Source organism: Vicugna pacos, chromosome 6 (genome assembly GCF_048564905.1).
Source record: "Vicugna pacos chromosome 6, VicPac4, whole genome shotgun sequence".
In the NCBI taxonomy this organism is placed as follows: Eukaryota; Metazoa; Chordata; class Mammalia; order Artiodactyla; family Camelidae; genus Vicugna; species Vicugna pacos.
Genome location: NC_132992.1, coordinates 72,203,176 through 72,229,169, shown reverse-complemented (window position 1 = coordinate 72,229,169; position 25,994 = coordinate 72,203,176). Strand labels below are relative to the sequence as shown.

General features: G+C 39.9%; 1 protein-coding gene across 10 annotated transcripts in view; it reads right to left on the bottom strand.

Annotated features, from left to right (window-relative positions):
- Positions 1-25,994, bottom strand: part of TTLL5 (tubulin tyrosine ligase like 5) — a 255,265-nt gene that overhangs the window by 59,707 nt on the left and 169,564 nt on the right. For 9 of the 10 annotated variants that reach the window (XM_072963451.1, XM_072963454.1, XM_072963449.1 and 6 more), the window contains 2 exons: positions 19,247-19,442; positions 2,342-2,556 (listed from right to left, as the gene is read on the bottom strand). In XM_072963451.1, coding sequence (XP_072819552.1) covers positions 2,342-2,556; positions 19,247-19,442 — 411 coding nt within the window. Of the gene's footprint in view, positions 1-2,337; positions 2,557-19,246; positions 19,443-25,994 lie in introns of those variants that run through there. The other variant, XM_031679271.2, reaches the window with a different exon arrangement.

Below are 25,994 nucleotides of genomic sequence, written 5' to 3'. Positions count from 1 at the left end.
GAGAGAATGTTAAGGTCTCCATTAGTGCTAACTTATTTAGCTTCAGAGACTTGTGCTAGAGTTTTAAAGGCAAATTGGAAACTATTTCCTGGAACAACGCCTCACAGCATGCCTTTTGATACTTGGATTATATTTCTTAAATTCTGAAGAAATCTTGCTTTTTTTCCCCCCCTTTTTATGCATTTTTGGTGCTGAGCTGTTTCCGGTTTTCCCACACTCCTGCCTGTCAGAGAGAAGAAACCACAAAAATGCAGCAAAGCAAAGTCTGTCCGTGGAGCTGCGATTCTATCTCAGAAGGCTGAAGAGCTTGGCTGCCAGCAGTGAGTTCAGGGCAGTGAGCAGTCTCTTCAAATGTCCAGCCTTGCTGCCTGCTGATGGAGCCCCCTTCTCCACCAGCAGACCAGCTAGGCACAGGGGCCACCACGGGCCACTTCAGGGTGTTGGCAATAATCGGAGAATCCACAAACAAGGAGCCCACCGGCAAGTTTGACATTCATAACCGACTCCCTGATTTCCCTACTTAGCTTCTCAAATCTGGGAAGCAGAGTGTGGTTTTGGAATGCTTACCACGGTTACTAAGGCTTATTGAGTTCTTAAGTGTGCTAGGTCTTGTTCTATATACTATACATGTATCAGCTCTGCCAATATTTATCAACTGTCCTATGAAGCAGATACTCTTTATTATCCCCACTTCACAAATAAGAAAATTGAAGCCAAGAGTTTAAGTAATCTGTAACTTGTCAACGATCTGGAGTCAGTACAGTGTGGAGGGGGAATGTGATACAGGCAGCCTGGCTCTGAGGGCTGTGTCTTTAAGGCTTCTAGGGTGAGGGGCCATACAGTTTCCTTCTTACTTTTTTTAATTAAAAAAATTTTTTTTTAGAATATGAAAACAAATATATCTATGTATATGCATGACTGAGACATTGTGCTGTACACTAGAAATTGACATATTGTAACTGACTATACTTCAATTTATAAATAAGTAAATAAATAAATAAATAAAGGAGATACTAAAGATTGAACCCAGGACAGCTTCCTTCTTACTGTGCTATTAGCCTCCATCCATGAACTACAGCCTTCTTATTGCCCTTCCCTACTGTTCCAGAGAACTCTATTAAAGTCATTATAATGCCAATTATTCCTAGAACAGTGCTTGGCATTTAGTAGGCACTGAATAAATATCTGCTGGATAAATGAATAATGGTAGTCATATAATTAAAACAACCACAAGGGGTTGTTTTCAACCCAAATCCCGAATTTGATTCACTATCCAAGGGGGAAAAAAACAGTAACTGCTTTTTCTATGTCCTAGGATTCCTTCTTACAACTAAAGTTGATTTTGTGAAGGACAAGTGAATGAAGAGTCTTAATGAGAGCAAAGAAATACACAAATCTCCTCCAGGTGTTTATCCATTGGGGAATGCCTGCCTCATCCAGACATCTTTGAAAAATCTCCCAATTTTAAATAGAGAAGGGCTGCTAGAACCAACACTCTTTGTCAGTCTATTTCTGGTTTACTAGTGAAAAATGGCTGGAGATAGAGCAAAGGATGTGACCTAAAAAAATGTGATTCATGAACAGAAATGTCTTTTTTGAGGTGAAAGAGGTAGACAACAGGTACTAGAAACATTGTTTCTAAGAATCTGAAAAAAAAATGTATGCATGTACACATATAACTGAATTGCTTTACTGCACACCCGAAACTAACATTGTAAACCAACTACACTTCAATAAAAAACGTACAAAAAACCCAAAACATTGTTCCTACACAGAGCCAGCTGACTAATGTCAATGAAGTTAATCCCTCCTATGAAATCCCAATCTTTTGTCTTCCCTTTCAAATACCTAAAAGTGAACAAGCAAGAGTGTGGGTGAGGGAAACGTGTTGAACTTTATATGGAAAAGATCTAATTGTGTAGAATGACTGAAAGAAGAATACAGCCAGGAGGAAGTTTTCATTTCCTCCCTCCAAGCCCACACAGTCAGCACTGTCACCTGGTGCGCTGTCCAACTGCGGCTCCCGGTAGAGGCCAGAAGAGTTGGTGAGCAGTGACCTGAACCCTGCCAGTGGCAGCTCTCAACACAACCCCACGGCACAGTGCCTGCCCCTCCCACAGGGTAGAGCCTAGAGATCAACCACGTTTTAATGGCTCCCTGGGTGGTTCTAATTTGCAGCCAGGGCTGAGAACCAGAGTTAGCCTTCATTCCCCATCAGGTGTTCCTTGTTTTCAACATTTCAGGAAAAATTATCTAGAGCCTCCATAAACAAAGAGCACTATTAAAACAGAATTGTGAAGAAGCTCAGAAGAAACTGAACAGAAGATTACTGGAAACTTACTTGGAAGCCCTCTGGGATGTTGCCTTTCTGAGGACTTGTTTGTGATTAGATGGAGGTCTGGGGACTAGGGAGGAGGAAGAACTTGGAGGTGGTACCACTTTTTGTGGCAGAGTTGGCTTCTGGCCACTAGCTGTGGCGCTTGAAATTCTGCAAGCTGCACCATTATTTATTGTCCACATACTGGAGTTAGGTAGTGTCTGGCTGCCAAAGATCGCCTATGAGAAAAAGAGAAAAAATGATTGATGAAGATGACCTTCACAAACTAAGTGAATAACTGATTTGTAATCCTGAAGTGGGACAAAAGGAAAAGGGAAAGTGTTAAAATTAAGTAATTTGTAATGAAAAACTCCAGTAATGCCAGGGCAGGTCTAGATTGAGAGACAGGAAATACCTTGACGCCAAGAGTTGAGATGGTCTTATTGAAAGTACCCCGGGGTAGGAATCAGAGCAGCTGGGTACCATGTATTGGTCCATATGTGAGAATTAGAAAAGCATTTGGTCTTTCTCAGTCTTACTATCCCTTCATTGTTAAATTCAACAAGTATTTAATGAGTGTCTCCTGTTGGGTGTCAAGTACTAGAAATATAGCACAGAACAAAAGTGACTTGAAGCCTACTCAATCCGAGCTCACTCACAGAACTCTGGACTCCTCTAGAAGGTTTGCACTTTGGAGGCAAAGGACGGAGCAGTGTGGCTGGGGCACAGTGAGCAAACAGAGACTGAGGAGCGAGGAGGCTGGAACAGAGCCCAAGGGCCAACCTGGAGGGCTATTGTAGAATGCTGGTGTAGTAACACCTTGATGACCTAAAGATTAGCATAAGACTTTACATTTGTGAACACTTTCAAAGTAAAATTACTACAATAAATACTAGTTTATACATGCATACAAGATCAAAACAAGGGTATTTTTGCTCAGAGGGTAAGCCTAGATATACTAAATAAAGACCTAAAAACTGCCATCTAAACATCACAAACACCAACATGTATCAGTTGTAAGGATGTATGTGAATGTGTACTTCCTCAGAGAGAGGCTTAAAAAAAACTCTTACAACTTATTTACTTCATTAGAGACAGGTTTTTTTGTGTGTCACAAGTTTTGTTACTGATTCTTCAATCCTGTTAACACTGCTTTCAATATGCATGCATCACAAAAGCTTTAAATGTAAAACAATATTAGGAGAAAAATAATATAATTGACAAATTACTTAGGACTTTTTATTAAAAGGATCTCTGGCAATTGATTTCCACCTGTCTGCACCATAGTTAAAGAGACATGGGAGAAATGAAATTTCCTCACAGCGAGGCCAAAAGGAATCAGATCAAATGCTCTCAGGAAACATTCACCTTTTAGGTAAACTTTACTGGTATTATTTTTGTCCTTTATGAACTTTATTTTTCAAGATATAAAAGATGAACCAGGTGGCTTTAGCCAATGTTAACCAGCCCTTCTACACTAATGCCTTGGAATGTCCCATTTCAGGAAAATGTGTCCAAAAGTCCCAGGCTGGGCTGATACGTGGGTGATCGAGGGGTCTTGTGTGGAGGGAATGTGTTTGGCTGAGAGGTTTGACAAAGAACAAAGTGATTTCAGAGGCAGAGGATCAGGGCGTTTTCACACAGACAAAGTGGGCTGAGATGTTCCTCATCTCTGCAAACCACCTGAGAGGGAAACTAAGGAGCTGTTTACTTTCCTCCATCTCTAACCAGGGAAGAGGAACCAAGGAAAACCCAAACCCACGGGCACAGCCAGGAGGGCAGTACTGTAGAGTGTGTATGGGGGAGGCAGGAGGGGAGAGATGGGAGAGGGTAGTGGGGTGGGAGTAGAAGGAGGCAAAGAGGGTTAGTCTTAACACCAAGGGAGAGCATTCAGGAACCCTCCAAGAACAAGTAACCAAAGGGTACAGCAGAGGCTACCTTGTGCCATTGGCTCAAAAGCAACCCATTCCTTTTAAGCACCATTTCCATATCTGAGGTCCTAAAATCTGTGAGAGAGGCTCAGCTGAGAGGGAAGAGAGAGGCAGGAAAGGGCTATCCCAGGCTTCTGGTGGTGAACACTACATCCCAGTAAGTGAGCTTAGATTGAAGAGTGCTTGAAAGGTGCCTAGTTCAGGATGGGGAGGAGACCAGGAATCAGAATGAGGGCTGAAGGGCTCTACACTGGCCATCCATAAACCAGTTCACTGGGTGAGTAATAGAGGAGGAAAACCACTGTTAGTAAAGAGCTGTTGGAAATAAAAATATTTTTACTGAGTTAGATTTTTCGTGCTGTGAGGGAACTGCCGCCAGTAAGAACATCTATTCAATACATTGTACCATGGTGACAAGTTAACCGTATTTCAAATTCATTTGAGTTTTTCTTTTGTTAAAAAATCTTCCTGGGGCATCTAAATACAAATAAAAGGATGAATAAGAAGAGCAAGATGAGAACAATGAGTACAGTAAGCTTCTATTGTGTAAAAAAAATATATATATGTACACAAACATACATATATATGCAACAATACACACATACAAACATTTACACCATGTTGGTATCTGCACAGAACAATTCTAAAGGGATATTTAAATAACTGATAACCTCTATGGAAAAGAACTGGTTAGCTAGGGGCCAGGGGGAAACAGAAACTAATTTTTTACTGTGTATCATTTGTACCTTTTGAATTTTGTAACATCCATTATGTAGTTACTTATTATAAAAATAAATTACTGAAAAGTCAAAAGGAAGTCGAGTTCTAGTAAGATTTAAGCAGGTAACAGATTAACCCTGAGTACAAATCAAAGTATCCAAATGAAGCCCAAGTTTCAACCAGCTAGGTAAAGGAATTGCCATTAGACTGAGTTGAAGAAAGAATTGACTGTTCATCACTTATTATGGCTACAAAACCAGAGTAGATCAACAGTGAAAGGAAGAGCCTAAGGTAAGTGGAAAGGAGCATGGCTTTGCAGTCAAATGTGCTGGGCTCAAATGTAACCCCTGTCACTTATCAACTGGGTGACCTTTTCAAGTTACTTAACCTCTCTGAGCATTAGCTTCCTCATAAGCAATTAAAATTACTTTACTGGATTGCTGGGGATTAAATGAAGAGCACACAAGTAAATGCAGCCCAGGCACTCAACAATGATTTCTTGAAATGAATCCAAGTACCAGGCACACAGCAGACACTCAATGCTCCACTCCTTCCTAAAACACCACCTCAGTTTCCTGAGGAACCAAAGGGCGGGATGACATGTAAGTCGGCTTATCTGTAATGATTTGTGAATGGTAGTTGGTTACGTATTTTTCAACATATTTTTCTAGTCTTATGATGATACTCACTAGCTGCAAAAGCAAACTCGTAAAATGAAAACACATGTTTAGGTTCTCCAGACCATATATACTCAATTCTCTCTGGCAGAAATAATCTTTTCCTCTTCTGAACGCTTACAAAAACTTATTTGGCTGCGTCTTATCACATTTAGCACATTCTACCTTATATTACAGCCATTTATATATGTACTTTTTTTCCCTTCTGGACAATACATACTGGAAATGCCTCGATTTATATCTAATTAATTTTTGCTTCACTAACAGGCCCTAGTAGAATGCTTTGTGTATAAAAAGTGCTTAATAAACATTTACCCCATGAGTGAAAAAAAACTCACATTAAATCAACTACTGATTTTCTTTTTGTAAGCAACAACTAAATTCATATACAAGAAAATAGACAAGTTTGTGTTTACATAGAGATGTAATCTTGCAATAGGACCATCCTCTGGAGTTTAAATAGTGCCTAGTGTGTTACGTGTTCAGCTCATACTCAGCCACAAAGTGTAGGTAAGCCCTTCTACAGATCCCAAACAAAAGCAAATTCACCTTCCTATATGCAAATTTTAGACATTGATGTTCCATAGTCATAAGATCAGTCTTTACCTCAAACAACAAAGTAAAATAAAATAGGAGAATTTATTACTTGGGAGACTCATTTGCCTGGATACTAATACGTCTTCTTTTCTTCCTAATAAAACTGCCTTGATTTTGTTTGGGTAATAATGTGTGCCCAGCTTAAAAATTACATTTCCCAGTCTCTCCTATACCTTGAGATAGCCATGTGACATAGTTCTGAGTTGTAAACAGAAGTTTCCAGGTGCAGTTTCTGGGAAAGCTCTTTAAAGGGGGCAGACTGGGTTGGGTGGTGCACAGCTTTTGCCCTTTACTGTTCTTCTCCTTACCTGTAACATGCATATCCAACTAGAGGTGGACAGGCATAGGGTGGAAGTCACTTGCTAAGAATTACGGAGGATAAAGACAGGAGGAACATGTGCTCCTGATAGCACCATGGACTTTAAGAGAGCTCACCTCTAGATTTCTGATTATGTGGGGAAAAGAAAATAAATCTCTAACTTGTCTAAGCCATGGGTGGGGGGTATTTTATTCCAGGCAACTACATGGAATCCTAGCTGAGCTGAGATATAATTCTCAATCTACCAAAGAGTCAAGTTTGTTTAAGCCTTAATGTAACATAAAAGTACTGCACCTCAAAAAAGGAGACAGTCTTTCCAAACACAGGAAAAAGCTTCTATGTTCTCATTTGTTGTTTGGTGATCATACTCTTCTTATATTGAATGGATAATGAAATGATTACAATTCTATGCCATCCCCAAATTCCCAGAAGTCAGTAATGTAGCCAAGTCCATCCCCAGGTGTTTCACCAAAGCCAAGGCTAAGTCGAATGAGAGACTAAAGTCATCAAATCTGATAAGAAGAAACCCAGGAAAGTACTCAGGCAATGTTAGAAGCAGACATATAAACAGATGCATTTAGACTATTAGCAGAAATCAGCTACCCCGGGCCTCCCCCATGACGGCCTATATTGGCCCTAATCCTACAACTCTACCAATGACAGATTCTGTGAACTGTTTCGTCCTGATATTCATTCATAAATGAATAGAAGAATTATATAAACTTCTCTCTGCAGAATTGCTAAGAAATGTGAGGTTTGGATATATAATCTTAGCACTCTGCACTTGTGGGTTAACAACGTGGGACAGGGGCCGCACTGTCATCAGTCAATGTCCTGGCAATGTGAGAGCTGTTATAAGCACTGGCATCCATGCAAGACCTGGTCAACAGATATAAGACTTTTGCTTCTTTATTGGGTGTGGGAAACAGCCACGCTTCAGCAAGGAGACTCGGAGAAAACCACAGTTTGAGGGCTGGCTTGGCCCCAGGCAAAAGACTGGAAAGGCCCTCCTTCTCCCACAACAGAAGGGTACTCGTGGGTGGGAAGGAGGAATTTCTGATAGACAGAACACAGACTGCAACTTGGAAGGTTACAGGGAAGCAAGATCTGGGCTCTCGTACTAGAAAGATAATACTGTTTGGAGATTAAATTCTGGGAGGTTGTGTGTGTGTGTGTGTGTGTGTGTGTGTGTGTGTGTTTTAATTCCTTCCAGAGAAACACTCCTTTTAGTCTTTACTCAGGCTTTGTGGTGATGGAGCAGAGCTGGAAGACTCTTTGCAGTGAAATAACTCTAAATTCATTTTTTTTTTGAAAATGAAGGGAGATAAATTAGGCAAATGTTAATCTCTATGTGAGTGGGTTAACGTCACTTTGTAACCCCCTTTACTTTGATTTCAGAAGAGCAAACACTTTGAGGCATTATTTTTCCCATATGAGATTTTATGCTAACTTGGATAAAGTTAGGATAAAAGTTACATAGCACACACAAAGCCACTTCTAGTTCTGGCAGCTGAAGTACAGGGATGGGGTATCTTCCTGAGCAGGTAAGATGCTAATCATTCACCCTATTACATCCAGGTCCAGAGCTGTTCTGTGCCAAGAACATACTACGTCTTTTGGGCAACCATATGATGCTCTAAAAAGCCCAGGGCCAGGGTGAGGGTGAGGGTAGCTGTTTCTATTTTGGCAAAAGCAAGCTTCCAAAAGGCCTTTGTCCCACAATGAATGCAGTTCTTGGCTGTCGTCCATTCACAATGTTTGTCAGCTGGGACAAGACTGAAAGCTGAGCAAGAGAAACAGAGTACAACCACTGGTACTGCAAAAAGGCACTGGGCAATGCTACCTCCCCAACAGGGATGGGCGGCAACCCTGCAGATGCTATCGGTCATAGAGAGAGACAGACTGATGACTCAAGTACCCAAGACTGGACTTTGAGCTGCCAAAGATGTTAGAAGTCCTCCAGCATACCCTTCCATTTCTAAAACCAACTAGAAGCTCCCTCTCCATTAGCAACTAGGAAAGAAGATTCTTGCTAGTTCAAGTGACCTACTTTAAAGGATCCAAGTACAGGTGCTTACCTGGGACAGAACAATATAGGAGAAACTACTATTTACCAACCAACTGAAAAATATGTGCTTTAGGCAGCCCCTAAATCAACTGTACTTGCTAACATTTGAGAAACCATGCAGGTCATTAAAAACATATTCAAATATACTTATGTGTCTCAGACTTCTGCATCTAAGCAAACTGAAGATGCCAACAGTGTCTCTGAGTTGGTTTCTCAATAGCAATAAGACAGTTGAACTGATCTTGGGCTGAGGGTGTGTTACTACCATGAGGCAGCTGGCTAAGCCCAGGGCTGCAGCCCATGATCAGAAAACCCAAGGAAACTGACTAGCCCTACGACATCACATGGATGACACTCCCTCAACAGCAGCCCCACCTCCCGCTCTAATAAGACAACCAATTAATGTCATACATTGGTAGAAGCTTATATTCTGATGGCAAATTTAGACTCCTATGACTGTAAACTCTGTTTTGCTTTCTATTTTTTTCTCCCTCAATGCTCAGCAATATTTGGCAGACCAAGGTTTTTTTCTTGTTTTTGCTTTTGTTTTTAGATATAGATTTATGGAACAGATGAGAGCACACACGTTTCTCGCATTGTTTGTATTCTGGGGGACAGGTAATTGGGTTTCTTCATTGATTTCTGCTTGGAGGACGTACCAGGGATGGAACTGGGACCTCTTGCGTGCTGAGCATGCGCTCTACCAATTGAGCTATACCCTTCCCCTTCGTTTTTTTGGGTTTTTTAAACACTTTAATTTCTTAAATACATGTTCATTAGAAAAAGGAAAACAGTTTTGAATTCTACTCTCAGAGATAACCTCTGGTAACATTTAGACTTTTTTTTCTGTGTATAATCACTTATTTTCTATACACTTACAAGTATTTCTGTGGCCTTACAAACATGGTATATGATATCTGATGTTTTGGAGATTCCTTTTTTTTATTCAATTATCTATCTTGAGCATTTTTCCCTATCTATAAGGGTAGATCTAGATCACTGTTTTTAATGGATGTTTATTCTCTTTCATGGTTTATCATAATTTACCTAACCAATCACCAACAGCAGAATACTATAAACTGCCACAGTAGATGTATATTTGCAATTATGGAAATATGTTCCTAATACATTTTTAAGTGGGGAAAAGTAGGACCCCTTCAATCTTATGCTTCCTTTGAAACCACACACACACACAAACACATATTAAGCCTGTCTCTAGTTTATCTTGCTTCTTAAGAATAGTGTTGTGATAAACATCATATTATTTCTATCTTTTGACATATGCTGGATCATTTTCTTAAAATAATTTCCTTCAAGGAGAATGGCTAGATGAGAAGGCTCCTTCTTCTTCTGGCTTAAGTCTTTTCTACACATACTCTAAAATTGCCCTCTGTAAAGGTTGTACCAGTTACATTTCAATCAGTATGTCTGGGAGGATAATTTCCTTGTCTTTCCTTGATTATTATAAGGAAATACTATGGGTCCCACAGAAAGCTGGTTCATAATTTGATGCTAATACTGTCTCTTTCCTTTTTCCATGTTTATAAGACATTTACATGCCTTTGGACTAACATATTATTCTTTTAACCATTTCACCAGGTACTATTAATCATTCTTTCTACTCTTTCTCCTCAGAGCTCCCTCTAGCAACTGTGAACAAATTAATCTGCATATAATTTTCAGCTGTCCAAATAAGTAAATGTTAGTTTAAAAAACATAGCTATTAGTACTTTGTGAGTCTTGAACTTCTCCTAACCACCTTCTTTAACATCATCTAAACTAATTTTGTTTCTGGCACAGGGATTTTAACTAAAACCCAAGATGAAATTACAATACTATGTTATATTTAACATTAAAAGTAACACATAATAGAAGAGACGTCTGCACACCTATGTTCACTGAAGCATTATGCACAATAGCTAAGATGTGGCTGCAATCTGAACACCATCAACCAATGAACGGATAAAGAAAAGGTATACACATGTACGTGATAGAGTACCATTCAGCCTTAAAAAAGAAAGAAATCCTGCCATATGCTACAACATGGATGAAACATCAGGACATTATGCTAAGTGAAATAAGCCAGTCACTAAAAGACAAATGCTACAGGATTCCACTTTTATAATGTATCTAAAGTAATCAAAATCCTAGAAACACAAAAGTAGAGTGGTGGTTGCCAGGAGCCGGGGGAGGGGGAAACAAGGGGTTGTTTGATGTGTATGGAGTTTCAGTCATACAAGATGAAAAAGTTTTATCAATCTGTTGTACAGCAATATGTATACAGTTAATGAGACTGTATAACACACTTAAAAACTGTTAAAAAGATAAATTTATGTTTTTTACCACAATAGAAAACAGTAATACATAATAATAAGAACAATGAATTTTTATTGAGTTTTTATCATGGTCAGCATTGCTCTAAGTGCTTTACATGTTATTACATCATTTAATTTTCCCAACCATTTGAGGGCGGTCCTATCACCACCTCCATATACAGAGGAAGAAACCGAGGCACCAAAAGGTTCCATACTTTGTCCATGATGGCACAGCTACTAAGCAGTAAGTGAGATCCAAGTCCCAGGAGGAGTCTGATTTCACAGCCCAACTACACTATACTGCCTTCCTCGTTTATGCTGTGCTGACTCCCTTTTTAAAGCAAATCCATTGAAATCAAACCTCTCTTCCAAAGCAAATCTAAAGCAAACTTAGCAATGTGTTCAATTTTCACCAGATGCAAGCAAAAGACAGAGATTTTACTCCAAGAAGGAAAGGTTGAAAAAAATTTTTCTTTAAGCAAATCTTTGTCACTTATTTTGAAAGTTAAAATGTGTAAGTGTATGTGTGAGTGTGTATTATATTTAAAGGTAACTTCAAAAGATCAGCAATGACCCCAGACTGAGAGTTCAAAAAAAAAAAGGTAACTCATAGCCTTATTTTCAATTCTCTTTTATCTTTTATTTACTAGTAGTTTTAGCAAATTATTTATCTCTCAGGACCCTCGTTTTCCTGACAACGTCTTTATGTCTTATATCTCCTGATGAGTAAAATGAAATAATTAGACAAGGCAATTTCTAAGTTCCTTTACAACTTTAAATTCAGAGTTAATAAATATCTAATTTGTCTTTGTCTTCAAATTATAGTTTGATTTGTTTGGATAAAAATCTCACATGCTCATCTCCTGCTCATCTTACACAGACTTTGCTGTCATTTATCTGTGAAGTTTCTTCCCGTGGCTGCATCCATCGTAGATGAACAGGGTTCTTTATGTTTAAAGATGAAGTCTTTCATCATCTCATACAAAGTTACTTCTGTGAGTCCCTCATATGCCCACAGACAGAAAAAACCTACAGGTCACAGAGTGAGGGGAGGGAATGAAACTGGCCACCAGGCAGTTACAGCAAAACCACATTTTAAGAACGTACAGAAAACAAGGTTGATCCCAAGCAGCTGGTAGCTGAACAGTTGTCTCTTAACATGCCCACAACCAAGTGGAGTTCTGAATTTTGATTCACTGCATTGACCTTTTCTTTTATATTGCATATGGGTGTATAGCAGCAGCAGCACTAATATAATTGGAATGTCTTATCTGGCTGATGATAAATGTGTAAAACAAGAATAAATGAAGAGTCATTTACTCAAGGGGAAGAGAAGTAGAGTAGAAAAGGGCGTTGGAAGACTTCTGACCTGGTTTGACTATTATGACTGCAATCAGTCAGCTGTGCAATCTTGTGTAAATTACTTAAACTCTTTGAGCACCAGTTTCCTCATCAGTGGAATGGAGATAATATTATACCTGGCACACAGGAGGCACGCATTATATGTCCATTTCCCTGCCCTCACCTTTCTGCCTCTAAGATTCCAGAGGGACACTACTTTAGCAACAACTTAGAAAATAACCTGGTAGTAACCAGGAGACTTCCTCCTATTACTAGTAGTAATTAATCAGCATAATGAAGTGATGTCTATATTGTAACGATGCCTTAAGAATCAGATTTTATGGTATTGAAAATGCAAGCATGATGTTAATCATGTAAAAGTGTCACCTGTGGTATTCACATTTGTGGACACCAGTTGTGTTTCCTGACAGTCTTCTCAAAAGCACCACCATAGAAATAAAATTTAAAACATTATGATAGTCGAAGAGATAATTCCTATGTTATTAATAACAACCCACACATGTGCTCTGAATCTCCAAACTTCTAGAACATATTCACGATACTGCATAAGTCAGTGGTCCCTGACATTCTTCCTAAATAATAAAACACAAGGGACGGTAAAGTGTGGGTATTTCTAAGTGCTTTAGGCCCAGGAACACCTTCTCAAGACACTTCTTTAATTAAGGCTTTGAGGTAACTGGGATAACCTACATTTAATTAAATCTTCTCTTTTGCAACAACATATATGAATAGTAGGAGACTAGTTAAGATACCTGAGAATAACTTTTCAAACGCAGTTTTATAGGTGGCAATAAGTGCCTGTTGAATGCAGGAATTGCAACTTAAACTTTATGCAGCAATAAATTTAACTATTATTTTTTGAATGCTTGAGTATTGTCAGGAAGGTAGTATACAGCATGATAGCCAAGAGCTTGGATGCTGGAGACTGATAGCCCTGGATTCAAAAATCCCAGTTCTTCCATTTCGTACTACTTTTGTGACCCTGGCACAGTCCCATAAGTGATGCTCTGTTTTTACATCTGTAAAATGGGGCTAACAAGAAAGCAGCTGTGACGGTTCTCTGTGATAATACAAACACGAATCGAGGTGCAGTGCTTGGCACCTGGCAACCTCCTCAGGACTGCAGTCCTCATGATAACCCACAGATACACGTTATCATCACCACATTAGAAAAAAAGAAACTGAAGTTCAAGGGAGTTTAAATAACCTGTCCCAGGTCATGAGCTTAGGTTTAAACAGGATTATCTGACACCAAAGCCTGTCCACAGTGCCTATTTCCCAACAGCCGAATGTAGTTTTCCGTGCATTGTTTCATGTATTTTCAATGTATTTTTGTTAGGTAAGAAGAGTTTGGTTTGGCAAAATTTGTGAAATCAAATGGTACTAAGAAAACCATAATCACAAACAAGCTATAAACTGTTACATGAATTGCTGATAAAGGTCAGAAGAAAATATAAAGTTGGACAAAAAAGCCCCCCAAACCAAACGAAGGCAAAGGCAAAAAAAAAACAAAAACAAAAACACCCAAACCCTCATTAGGAAGATGTAGAAAGACTCCCCCTGCAGAGCGAGTCGGCTCGCTTGCTCCCCCCAGCCCCGTGCCAGTGCTGAGGAGCTAGCGTGTTATTGCTGGCTGCCTGCAGAAGCCGGGTGCCTGCTGAATTTCTCTTTCTCTCCCCTCCCCCACAACACAAACACACAGCAGCTGAAGGCTTGGAGAAACAGGATTCATTCCTGCAAGGGGGCAGAATTTTTTTAGACACATGCAATGAACTTTTAGGAGCAGAATAACAAGACCTGGCTGTGTTTATATGGGAATCTTTTCCACACCTGTGAGGTTGCACTGTGTTCACACACGCCATTAGCAGAAAGCACATTACGTATGGCACTCAAGATGCTGCCATCATACTGAAGGACCCCTTCAGGTGAACACTGAGTGGCCCCGGGTCCTGCTTGTTTTGGACCTTTAGTTTCTGTTGCCCCTTACCGAATCTAGCTTAGTCTGATGAAGCTGTGTATGGTGGGATGCAGGAAGTAAAGCACAGGCAGCATGGAAGGATGGGAAGAATTTAGGATGCACAGTTTTCTCCGACCTTGAGTTACCTTAAAAACGGTGAAAATTAAGTCTACTAAAAATTGAAGGGCTTTGGGAACCAGTGAAAAATTATGATGCACTAAAAATCCCCCCTCTCTTCCTTTGTTGTTTAAAGAAATTTCAGCAGTGCTGCCTTGGCCATCAAAATGTCCTTAATTTTTCTGCATTTGGGGATTTTTTTTCAGTCTGAAGGAGGCAGAGAAGAGAGTGGGAGGGCAAGAGATGGGGGCTGGGAGCAGAGGTTTAACAAAGGATCACTTTAACAGAAACTACTGAGTAATCACTCTGCCCTGGGCCAAGAATAACATCAGCTCAATGTCGGCAATTAGAATCAGGTCAGCCGGGCTGTGAGGCCCTCACAGCCAGTGCAGCCCTCCTCACAGACCCCGGCAGGGAGGGCTCCTCATGCTGATGTCACCAGCAGCCACTGCTGCCCAAGAAAGTCCCCCGACTCAGCTGAAAGAAGACTTTTTTACCCTTCTCCTTCAGGGGCGGGAAGCCAGTATGAGAAGGAAGTGGGAAGTAATGAGGAAAACCAGAGAGAAGACACATTGGGATATATCCACACAGAGATTAACTTTACCACCCACAGGCTACCAAGGTCCTGCAATTTCCTCAACCATCCTGAAACTCATTTTAAATTAATTAATATATGTAAAGCACCTGGAATAGTGCTTGGACCACAGTAAGTGCATACTAAATGTTGGCTATTATTACTAAAACAAAGAGGGAGGAATCTGTGCCATTACTTATCTCTCAGCCATCATACAACTTGAATCCTGGGAGCAGTGGTTGCTGAGCAGAAGATACCCTGATAAAAAGAATAAGCAGAAGTTTTCAAGTTTGGCAAACTTACTTGTCAGGAGACTGTGGTAGATGAAGTGAAAGATGGGAACAATGTTCCTATAAAAGATTGTCTAAAATTTTATAAGGGCAACACAAAATTTTAACAAATCCAGTCTCCCTTCCAAAAGACAGAAAACAAATAATGAAGTGGAGACATTTCTAATCTCTTTCTCTCTAGCTCAGTGGTCCTCAAAATGCTGTCCCCAGAAGAAAAGCCTTAGCATCTCTGGGAACTAGAAATGGAAATAATTGAGGCCCAGCCCAAACCTACTGAATCAGAAATGGCATCACGAGATGCAATTGGCGTTTCAACAGACCCTCCAAGGGGTTCTGTTGCTCAAAACCAGGGGTCTGCAAACTAGGACTTGCAGGCCAAATCCAGCCTGTCATCTGTTTTTGAAATAAAGTTTTATTGGAAAACAGCCACACTCGTTCATTTACATATTGTCTGTGGCTGTTTGCATTCCACCTTGGCAGAGCTGAGTAGTTGCCACAGACGATGCAGCTGGCAAGGCCTAAAATATTTACTATATGATCATTTACAGAAAAAGTTCTCCTCTGATTTAGAATGTCTTTTTTTTTTAATTACTAGTTTTCCCCATCAGTGTGTAACAGCTTAGTTTCAATTTTATCTTATTTTGTATAGAATGCTATCAAATGGACTGGATCACATGTATTTCCTTTTACTTCTGGCTCTGAAAGCCTCTGCCAGTGGCTCCAGGTGAACCTCCTCTCCCATGTCCATGTTCCAGGACCAGTCTTTTGTAGGGATGATTCAGTACATGACAATTTCTAGATTTATCAGTGAAATGCTAGACAGAGATGAAGAGCAAAGCTTATGCTGCATGAATGGTTTGAGATGCCCATTTCCAAACTCGTATCTCGAATCAGTTTTCCTTCTTGAAATTAGTATCTTCAATAAGGTGGCTATCTAAGTGCTGAAAAGGATGAACTTCCTCTGCATGTAATGCAAGAAAGACTGTGTGATTTTTCCAACAATATTGTTAGGCGATCACTATGAAAGGCACTGTCCGTGTATAATATAACATAATGTAACGTAATGTAACGTAACATAATACAATACAAAGCCCCTTTTAATGTCCTGGTCCATAAACAGGTTTCTCTTGTGAATGAATACTAGGTAAATCAGATTTCAATTCACTGCTCTCAAACAGGCAATTACCAACCAAACTGTTAATTATAACAATGGCTACCTCACTTTAGAAAACTGAATTCAAAGGGATAAGATGTTCATCAGAGAAACCATCTCTCTCTAAAGCAGTTTACCCAAGGACAGAAATATAGGACATACTAAGAATGGAAACCATGTTTCAACCAACAATTTGGTTGTAATTATAATCATCAGGACTAGCGCAGTCACAAGGTAAGCTAAGAACAGAGGCTTACAAGTCTAATAGGGCTTTGCCCTTCTGTGGAGTGTTTCTTGATGTCCTCGGAAACAAAGTGCTCTAAGCTACTAAATAGTTTTCATAGGAGAACATTTCATATCTTATTTGCTATTTTATTAGTTTTAAACTCTTCAAGCTAATAGAATTTAGTTTCTTTCACTCTCTCCCACGGTCCCAAACTTCACCCTTACTCATTTTTACCTAATCAACTGTGAATTAGAAGAACAGGAGGAAAAATAAAATGATGTTACAAACATATATAAAACTATGATAAATGATTTTCTGTTCTCTCACCAGAAGACATGAGATAATTCTCTTCTTGGGAGTTCTGATTCCTCCCTAAAACAGGTATTCTGACAGATTCTAAAAAACATATTCTCCATATACTTCATAGTTCAGTAAAACTAAATCAGTATAATCCTCAGTGAAAAAAAAAATCCACACAAGAATAGCAGTACTCTGAATTTTCAAAGGAATGTGAGTTGCTGGAAGCTAATCAAAAGAATGAGAAGGACTTACAAATGAAGCAGTTTCTAAAAGTGAAAAATCAGCACAACTGTCTCTTTCCTCAGAACTTCAGCATTCTGCAACCACCTTTTTTTTTTAATCATCCACCATTTCAAAGTACACAAGCATTAAAAGGGACCAACTTGTCTAGATTCATTAGAGCCACAGATTATACTCAAATAAGGGAAACAAGGCTATATATGCTATCTCCACTATCCAGCATCTGACTAAGTTGGCACTCTTAAGGACTCTGAATGATGGGGTGGCTGGGTCAGAACTTTAAAAAGTTTTCAGAAATTTACAGATTAAAACAAAAAAACTAAGATACATTGTGGAAGGAAAATCAAAATGGAGTTGGTATTGCTAAGAGAGCTGTCTAAAATGGAGCTGGGAGGCCACTGAGGAAGTATGCCTTTTGCACATCTCAGTCCAGATGGAATCTGAACTTGGACCACTTCTTGTCTTAATGTGGGCATCCAGAACATCTGCCCAATGTTCCAGAAATGCAGGGTACTTAGTGGACCCTTACACTCTGAAATAACTCGTGACAGCCTATTTATTTATTGGACCCTTATCCTAAAAAAACTCCTAACAGACTATCTTTTAAGGACAGATATTTCCTTTCTTACATCAGGGTCAGTCATAATTCTTGAACAACCTTGGGGCTTTTGCCTTTGTAAGCCCTTGACTATTTCTCTTCCCTGGAACAATCTTTTGTTTTTTTTTTTTACCAGAATTTGTCTTCTGAATTGGAATTCTTAAGATCTCAAATAAAGCTCTTTGTTTTTTGCAATAATCAGTCTCAATACTGATTATTGTTCAACCATATTTTTCTGTCTTCAATTGTGAAAATGCAAACTGGCCTAAATGCCTCCAAAGACTTTCTAAATGAGGAAATGTCTACTTGAGGGCAGAGTGGTGTTGTTACATTCCACCTTCTACAGATAAGAAGTCAGGATTTTTCTTCAGTAAAAATGACCTAAAGAACTACTTCAGAAACGCCTGCACTTACAATTCCTCAATTACAATGAATTAAATGTAACATGCAGAGCATGCTATCACAGATAAAGATGATCAAGTGATGATACTGAAAAAGTAAAATTTGTCCAGACCTGGATGGTAGTTGAAAATGCAAGTAAAGATAGGATAATAATTGTTTTGTTCAGAAGGAAAAAAAACTTTTGGAAATGCTGCCTTAGCCTTTGAGTGAATATTAATTTTGTGCAAACTAAATGCACACTACATACATTTTTATAAGAGCAAATGACAAAAGATAAAGCTGATACAAGCTATTTCTTCATATAACCAAGTATCAGGGAAGCTCACAGAATCAGTAAGGATTCAGCCCAACAGAACATGTAGAACATGTAACTGATTCTGATAATAATCCTGAATCATCAAGAAAAATCTAACACTTCATGGACTGACTTTTTTATGAAGTCATTCTTTCTCTGTAATTGGGGCCATACTGATACTCTAGTGGAATACAAACTTATACAGTTCCTTTATACATATACTCAGGAGTTTGTCATTTTATAGACCGTGAGTAGGGAATCAATATTTCACGAGAGTACGTTCCATGACAGCAAGGATTTTTGTGTACCTTGTTTTGCATACAAACTGTCAAACCAGAGCACCAACAACCTAACTTAAGACCATTCTTGTAAGAACTTGAAAGTTACTTATTCCTTGAAAGTCTTGATAGATCATGAAGGATTAATATATGCACCAAGTCTACGACAGCAAGGAAGTAGTATATTTGGAAAAAAACCTTTAAAATGCTAGCTTTTCAGTACTTGGGAATTAGACCCTTTGGGAAATTACTGAACTAATATGCAACATGGAATGTAAATACTACTACAAAAGAGATTTTTGCGGAGAAACATTCAATTGAAAGAAAGCCAACATATGGCTTCAGAACATCTTTTCCTCTCGTGCTGATTCCTCATGAGCCACCCAAGCCATAGGTGGAGGCATTGGTGAACTTTTGAGAAACTGTTCCTATATTGCTCATCAGTTTTTTTTTTTTTTAAACCAACAGAAGGAAGACATTGGCACATGGAAAAGCCTTATCTTGAATTACCTGGTGCCGGGCTCGACTCTGGTCCAGAAGCTGCCGGGACTGAAGTTTTTGCTGTTCAAGTTGTTGCAGGGCAAAATGGAGTTGGTAGCTGCCCGCTGTGGGGTGATACTTGTGCTGGGGGACCACCCCGGTAGCCTTGCTATACGCGTTGTTCTCTACCTCTCCCTCCCACGCAAAGCCACCTGTTTGGAGGTTCCTGAAGAGAAAAGAAAGCAGATTTCTTACAGTGGTCGTGTGAACAGTGAAAGAAAGGAGACAAATATCTCAGGTATTTTTCCTTTATAGAACAAAACACAGTTTGGAATTACAAATCTATTTGTGGGAGAAATTATCTGACCCATCTCCTAAATCGTAGCTCTGTGAAGACTAAGATGGTCTGCCCTGCTCTCCATTCTATTTGGAGTGCTTATCAGAAGGCTTGGCACATGGTGGGTACACAATAAATATCTGTTGAATGGTAAATAGTTAAAATATCGATTTCACTCCTCTGAATTGCCAAAAGGACCTCCAAGAGGAGCCCAGAGAGCTTCAAACGCAGGATGGCAGGCTATTTGAAGGTAAGAACAGAGGCACAACTGTCTTCTCCAATGTCAATTTCAAAAATATGGGGGTGAATTGCACACAATTGTTGGTTTTTCTTAGCTACTCATTAGTGAAAGTGTCTAAATTTTTAAAAGAATGGTTATATTTGAGCTTATGTCCCTATTATGGGATAACATAACTGGTGCAGGAACATGGATTTTTCATTATTCTGAATTCATCTCATCAGGGTCCCCAGCCAGGGGAAGAGGAAGGTGTAGGACTGATGGCCTTGTGGTCTGTTCAGTACCTGTGCTGTGCTATTTGTTAAATTCTGTTAAGTCGTCCCTGCCTAAATTCTAAAGTTTTAGACTCTGGCGACCATGTCTGTGTACATCCAAGTTGAAGCCTTTACAACTACAGGCTCTTACATTTCCCTTCAGTCCTTTTTCTCCAGGTAGGAAGTCTCGGTTTACGCCACTTTATACCCATTAGGATGGCTATTGTTAAAAATAAAACAAAACAGAAAATAACCAGTGCTGACAAGTATGTGGAGGAACTGGAACTCTCATGCATTGCCGGTGGGAATGTAAAATGGTGTTGCTGCTGTGGAAAGCACTCTGGCAGCACCTCAGAAAGCTAAGCACAGAATTACTACATGATCCAGCAATTCTACTCCTAGGTATATACCCAAAAGAGTTGAAAGCAGGGACTCAGATACTTGTACACCAATGTTAGTAGCAGCATTACTTTTCACTATAGCCAAGTAAAAACAACCCAAGTATCCACCAACTAAATGTGGATATGGATAAACTAAATGTGATATATAAATGCAGTAAGATATTATTCAGCCTTAAATAGGAAGGAGATTCTGACACATACATACAACATACATGAACTTTGAAGACATTATGCTAAGTGAAATAAGTCATTCACAAAAGGACAAATATTGTATGATTTGTCCTAGAATAGCCAAATTCATAGAAGCAAGTTTTAGCTTGGGATGACGAAAAGTTTTAGAGACGGGACAGCAGTAATGGTTGCACAACATTGTAAAAGTTCTAAATGCCATTGAATTGTACACTTTAAAATGGTAAACTGTATTTTATGTATTATTTTACCACAGATTTTTTTTAAAGGTCCCCATTTATTTTTAGAACAGTCTTATTTGGAAGTCCTTCCATCTCCTTAACACTTTTGGCTATTCATCTCTGAACTTTCTTTAACTGCCTTGTTTGTTTTGTTTTGTTTTCCTTTTAGAGTTACAGTGACCAGAAAATTGTACACAGAAGAAACGCAAAGAATCTCATACTGAACAGCTATATCCCAGACCTTGGTTCATGGGGCTTAGAGAAATGTAACTGCCTAATTTAAGAGAGATATTGATAGTGATTTAAATCATCACGTTGTTCTTTCCTTTGTAAATATCCTTTGGTGTTAACAGTCATTTCAGTGGCAGAGATGCAACAACACTGGGGTGAGTTTTTGCAGACCTTCCTGAGCCCTGACCTACAGGCCACCTGGTGATTTACAGCCTGGGTCCTAATGACCCCAGCAGAGCCCTGTGGGAGGGAGCAAAGCGGATGTCCACTGAGGCCAGAAGTCCACGCTCCTCTCTCTCCTGTGACCTCCTCTCTCACAGCTTGGTTGGTTTGGCTCTCTGCTTCAGTTTCCCCACCTCCCTCTAGGAGATTTCCAAATACCTAGTTAAGGGAAGGTCTGTGAAATGTATTCTGAAGTCCATGGATGACAGGTTTTCTCCTCACATAATCTCACCTGATCTGTCACATCCCTTGCTCACCTCCTCCCACCGTTTGGCTCCCACAGTTCAGTTGCACAATTATGCACTTTCAGCTAATCTTTCTGGAAAACAGCACCAAAGAAAGAGCTCAGAGATTATTTATTAGTTTTTTTTTAGTATGACATCTGATCTTCAGTGATCCCTCTTGAATTGCCTCCATGTGCACGTTGTTAGACATGATCTTTCTCAAAGGGCTTCTGGAGGTGTGGAGAAATGTGGAGGCCGATGATTGCACATAAATAAATACCTAAGTACATGAATAACATGTTAACATTATTCACAAAGTGACTTAAACAGGAGTGACACAGTTCAGAAGGAAGGGGCCAGAGGAAACTGTTATCTCTATTCTCATTAGTGAGGGAAGAGAAAAGCTTACTGAAGATAACGTGCAAGAAATAGCTAAGTGGAAGGAAGGGCAGTGGAGAAAGGTATCTAAGTACGAATGAAGAGAAGGTTCAAGGCAGAAGTGAGCCGATCCAATGATCACACGAACACAAGGGAAGAGACAGATGAAACAGGAGGAACTGCCTGGCTGAACAACCTTGAGATTTCCACACCAATTAGGGCAGGGCTTTGACTCTAGACTGAAACCATTATTTATGATAACTGGGCCAAAGGTCAGAAAATTCATCAACTGTGATTCTACTTCCATTCCTGACCTGCTGGTTACAGAGGTTTCTAGCCATAAGAAGCAATCTAGACTCAGGGATTCGATATTAAAGAATTTATATAACTATGTAGTTTTATCAGAATCCATCTCATGAGCTAGCCCGATTGGTTTATTTTCTAAAAACTGCTTTAATAACAAATATTCCTAGCAGGCATTTACTTTAACGTCTTCTTGGTGTAGTCAGAAATCCGAGTCTGTAACTAGGTCCCCTGATTTGGAGATGACCAGCGACAGATTCTCAAGTGTTGGCACATGAACCAGGGGTCTGTAGATGTAGAAGGGGTAGGACACGGGCAAGGGAAGATCAAATAAATGGACTCTGGATAAGAGAAGGCTGATTCATCCTATTGCACACACACTGAACAGACCGCAACATCATAAACTTTTACAGGGAAAGCTGTTTTTAATCTCATCAGTAACATAAGCCCAGTCTCCAAATCACAAAAGGAAGTTTCTCAAGCAAGTACAGGCTTTTAGCAAAGAGGAAGGAATTTTTACAGTGCAACACTGGGTGGGTGCAGGAGTGCTCGGCTGTGGAAGGCAATGTGCTAAGGGCCACGTGAAACCTGCTTGCTTTGGATTCCAGTGGGTGTTACTCAGGCCATGGTGTCTCACAATTAAAGCACAAGCTCTGTGGTCTGCAAGTGTTCTAATGACCGACGTGGAGGAGGCCAGCTGTACCCTCACTGGGGCTTTGCCTGAGATTATATATCTATATATTCCTAATAGTTTCCATTTCCACCCAAAATTCCATTCTATTTTCTTGAACCTCCGTTCATTTTGGTTTACTAATAAGACATTTTCTACTCCCACTCAAATTTTGAGATTCAATTATTCTCTCTAAAATTTAGTTTTTATGTTATTCTTTGCTCAGAACTAAAATATAACATTGTAGACATTCCCTGTAAATAACCTGTAATAGTTTTACATTATTTCTAGAGTTTGACATACAGAGTCAAGAGAGTTAGCTGTGAGAATGAGCAGAATGTTTAACATTTGATTCAAACTCAAAGTGAACTATGCTGTATTTTGCTCTTACTACACATGAAGCTAACAGGCAACAATATGGCAAAGGGTTCTGAACCATGCATGCTCTTTCAGCCTATTCATTTAGAACTTCCTCTTACTTCCTATATTACACTGTGGTGCTGCAGGACTAAATGTTTCTCACCATAAATGCCCTTCTTGCCCCCCACCCCCAACCTCCAGCCAAAACATACTAAGGCGCTATACCTTTCAGTTCGGTTTAATATCTGTTCCATCCTATGGATGTTGGTTGCAAGGAGCTTGGAGGAAATTTGTAAAATGCACTGGTCTTTAGCAAAGCAAAACCTCCTGAGAAAGCTGTTGCCCTCTTCATAAAGAGAAGATTTCAGTGTCAAGGTTTCCCAAGAATGATGCGATGTCACAAGAGTGCAGGGTAGGGATGAGACAGGAATGTGACAGTTGTACAAAAGAGTGTGATTCTGCAGCCCATTTCCCCAGCTTCCTTCCCCCCAGTCTCAGCAAAACCTAAGCAACCATGTCCAAAGACACCTCTGTCCCTCTTGAGGGTGCTGGCAAGGGTGTGAGTGCGCTTTCAACTGTCATAATAATGAGGAGGGGGAGGTCGCTGACATTTAGTAGGTGGAGGTGAAGGGTGTTAAATGTCCAAAATTGTAAGGAAGAGCCCTGTGCTGCTCAAATGCCAGTGGTGCTTCTAATGAGAAACACTATAAGGACATGAAGGAGATGCTTTCTGGGGAGACTCTATTTCTTTACAAGAAAGAATATCTACCCACTTCCATGGCCCTTATTCTACCACACCTGGTGGAATGTATAGATATTTAAGGACAGCAGAGGTTACATTTTCTTTGCTTATGAAATTTCAATCTCAAACAAAGTAGTCATGGCATGTAATAAGTGCTAGAAAGGTGCTATAAGTGTCAAAATCCTCCAGATGAGAGAAGGGCTCCCACGAGCTGTACAAAGCAGTGCTGGCCAGAAGAAGGAAGCTCAGGGACCAGAGAGGCATTACGAAATGTGGTGGGGCTCTCCCTTGGCCTTGAGGGTATATCCAAGGACAAAATAAGAGTGGTTCTGCACGGAATGTTGAGTGTCCTATTCCCAATCCTTCCCAGGGCAGCGGGGATTGGGTCATATTCACAAAGACCAAATGAATAAGGAGAGAATACACAAGTAGGATTCTCTCTACTGTGGCCTTTATTATATTCAACTTCTCTATGCTTTATTCTTCTTAAACTTCACTTGTAAACAGGGGATGTGACAAAAGTACCTATTTCATACGGTTATTGTGGAGATTAGAGAGTTAACATAAATGTAAGGGCTCCAAAAATATATTACCGCCACTAACACTGCTGTGATTACGACCCTTCCCCCTCCCAAGTAATTCTGTCTGAGTGCTACCCTACAGTTCTGAGCGAGTGTATAGAAAACATAAATCTGACCATTTTCCACCAGAGGATTCTGTGTTGCAAAGTTAGCACAACCTAGTCATAAATACAGTATTCGTTGTGAGGTCCAAAGTGCTCCAAGTTACTGAAAAGAAGAGCCCTGCTGTGTAGTTCATTCAAAGGATTATTATAATGGTACTGCAATGCTACATGCTGAGGACTAAGAAAGGTTATCTGGGGAGGGATGGATTTGCCTCCTCTTCAATTCACTAAATAGTGAAGGGAGTGACTATATAATCCATCCTTGGAAGCATTCAGTTTTCTGCTCAGACCTACTTCCTGATCCCCCATCAGAGCCGATCACCCCGGAGACTGAGGATGAGACCTACAGGCAGCCGTCATTCTACTTTGTTCTACTCCTCACTGGTGATCTCAGAGAAGCGATCGTCTGTTTACACCGCCTGTCTCCCATCCTAACATTCTATCCAGTCTTTCAATCTTGCTTCTACCCATATAAAGGTAGTGGCTTCTTTTTTTGGCTCTAGATGGTGCTCAAGGGAGAGTGAGAGTGAACTGGACAGGCCTCTGGGACTCCTTAAAACTCGTGATCTCAAAGGAGAGTGTCTCCTTCATTTTCAGAAATAATGAAAGAGGCCCCTTTTTACTTAATACAGCTCCTTCATTCACCAACCTCGGTATCATCTCTCTTGTAGTTAAATCAAAGGCAGAAAAACAGAAAACATTTAAAAGTTTCTGTTGGACTTCGGCTTCTGAGTAAGTAGGAAGTTTTAAGAGCCTGTTACTTTTACCTTAATCAAAACAACAAGCTGAATAAGTTGCTAAATCATACTTCTTTCAAACCTAGCAAAATGCCAAGGACATAAAGAAACCTAAATGAATAAAGTCCAAAGAAGTGACAAGTTCTTCACTTTCAGCCAGGGTGGCCCGTGGGGGACCAGGAGTCTGCCACAGGTGAGGATTAAGGCACAACCAGCTAAACTTTTGACAAAGTTTTAACACCTGCATTTTGGATTCTCTGAATCCCCAGCCACAGAGTGCATCTGTACCCACCCATCAACTCTTTCAGGTGCAAGGGGACACTGATGCCTGGGAGCAGGGTAGTGACTAACTAAAGTCCCTTTCAGAAAAACTGTGGCTATAATTCTTCGACCTTACCAAAACTCAAAAAGTAGTAGTCTAAAAGTTATTTGTAATGTAGATTCTGAAATCAGATCAATGAGCTTTTCATACTCTGTTGGTCTATCTTGTATTTTGAATGGATCTTTCATCCATGCAAGATTTTTGTAACATCACGCATTAGTCTTTAGGAATATTGGTTCTACTGAGTTATGCAGACCTTCCACA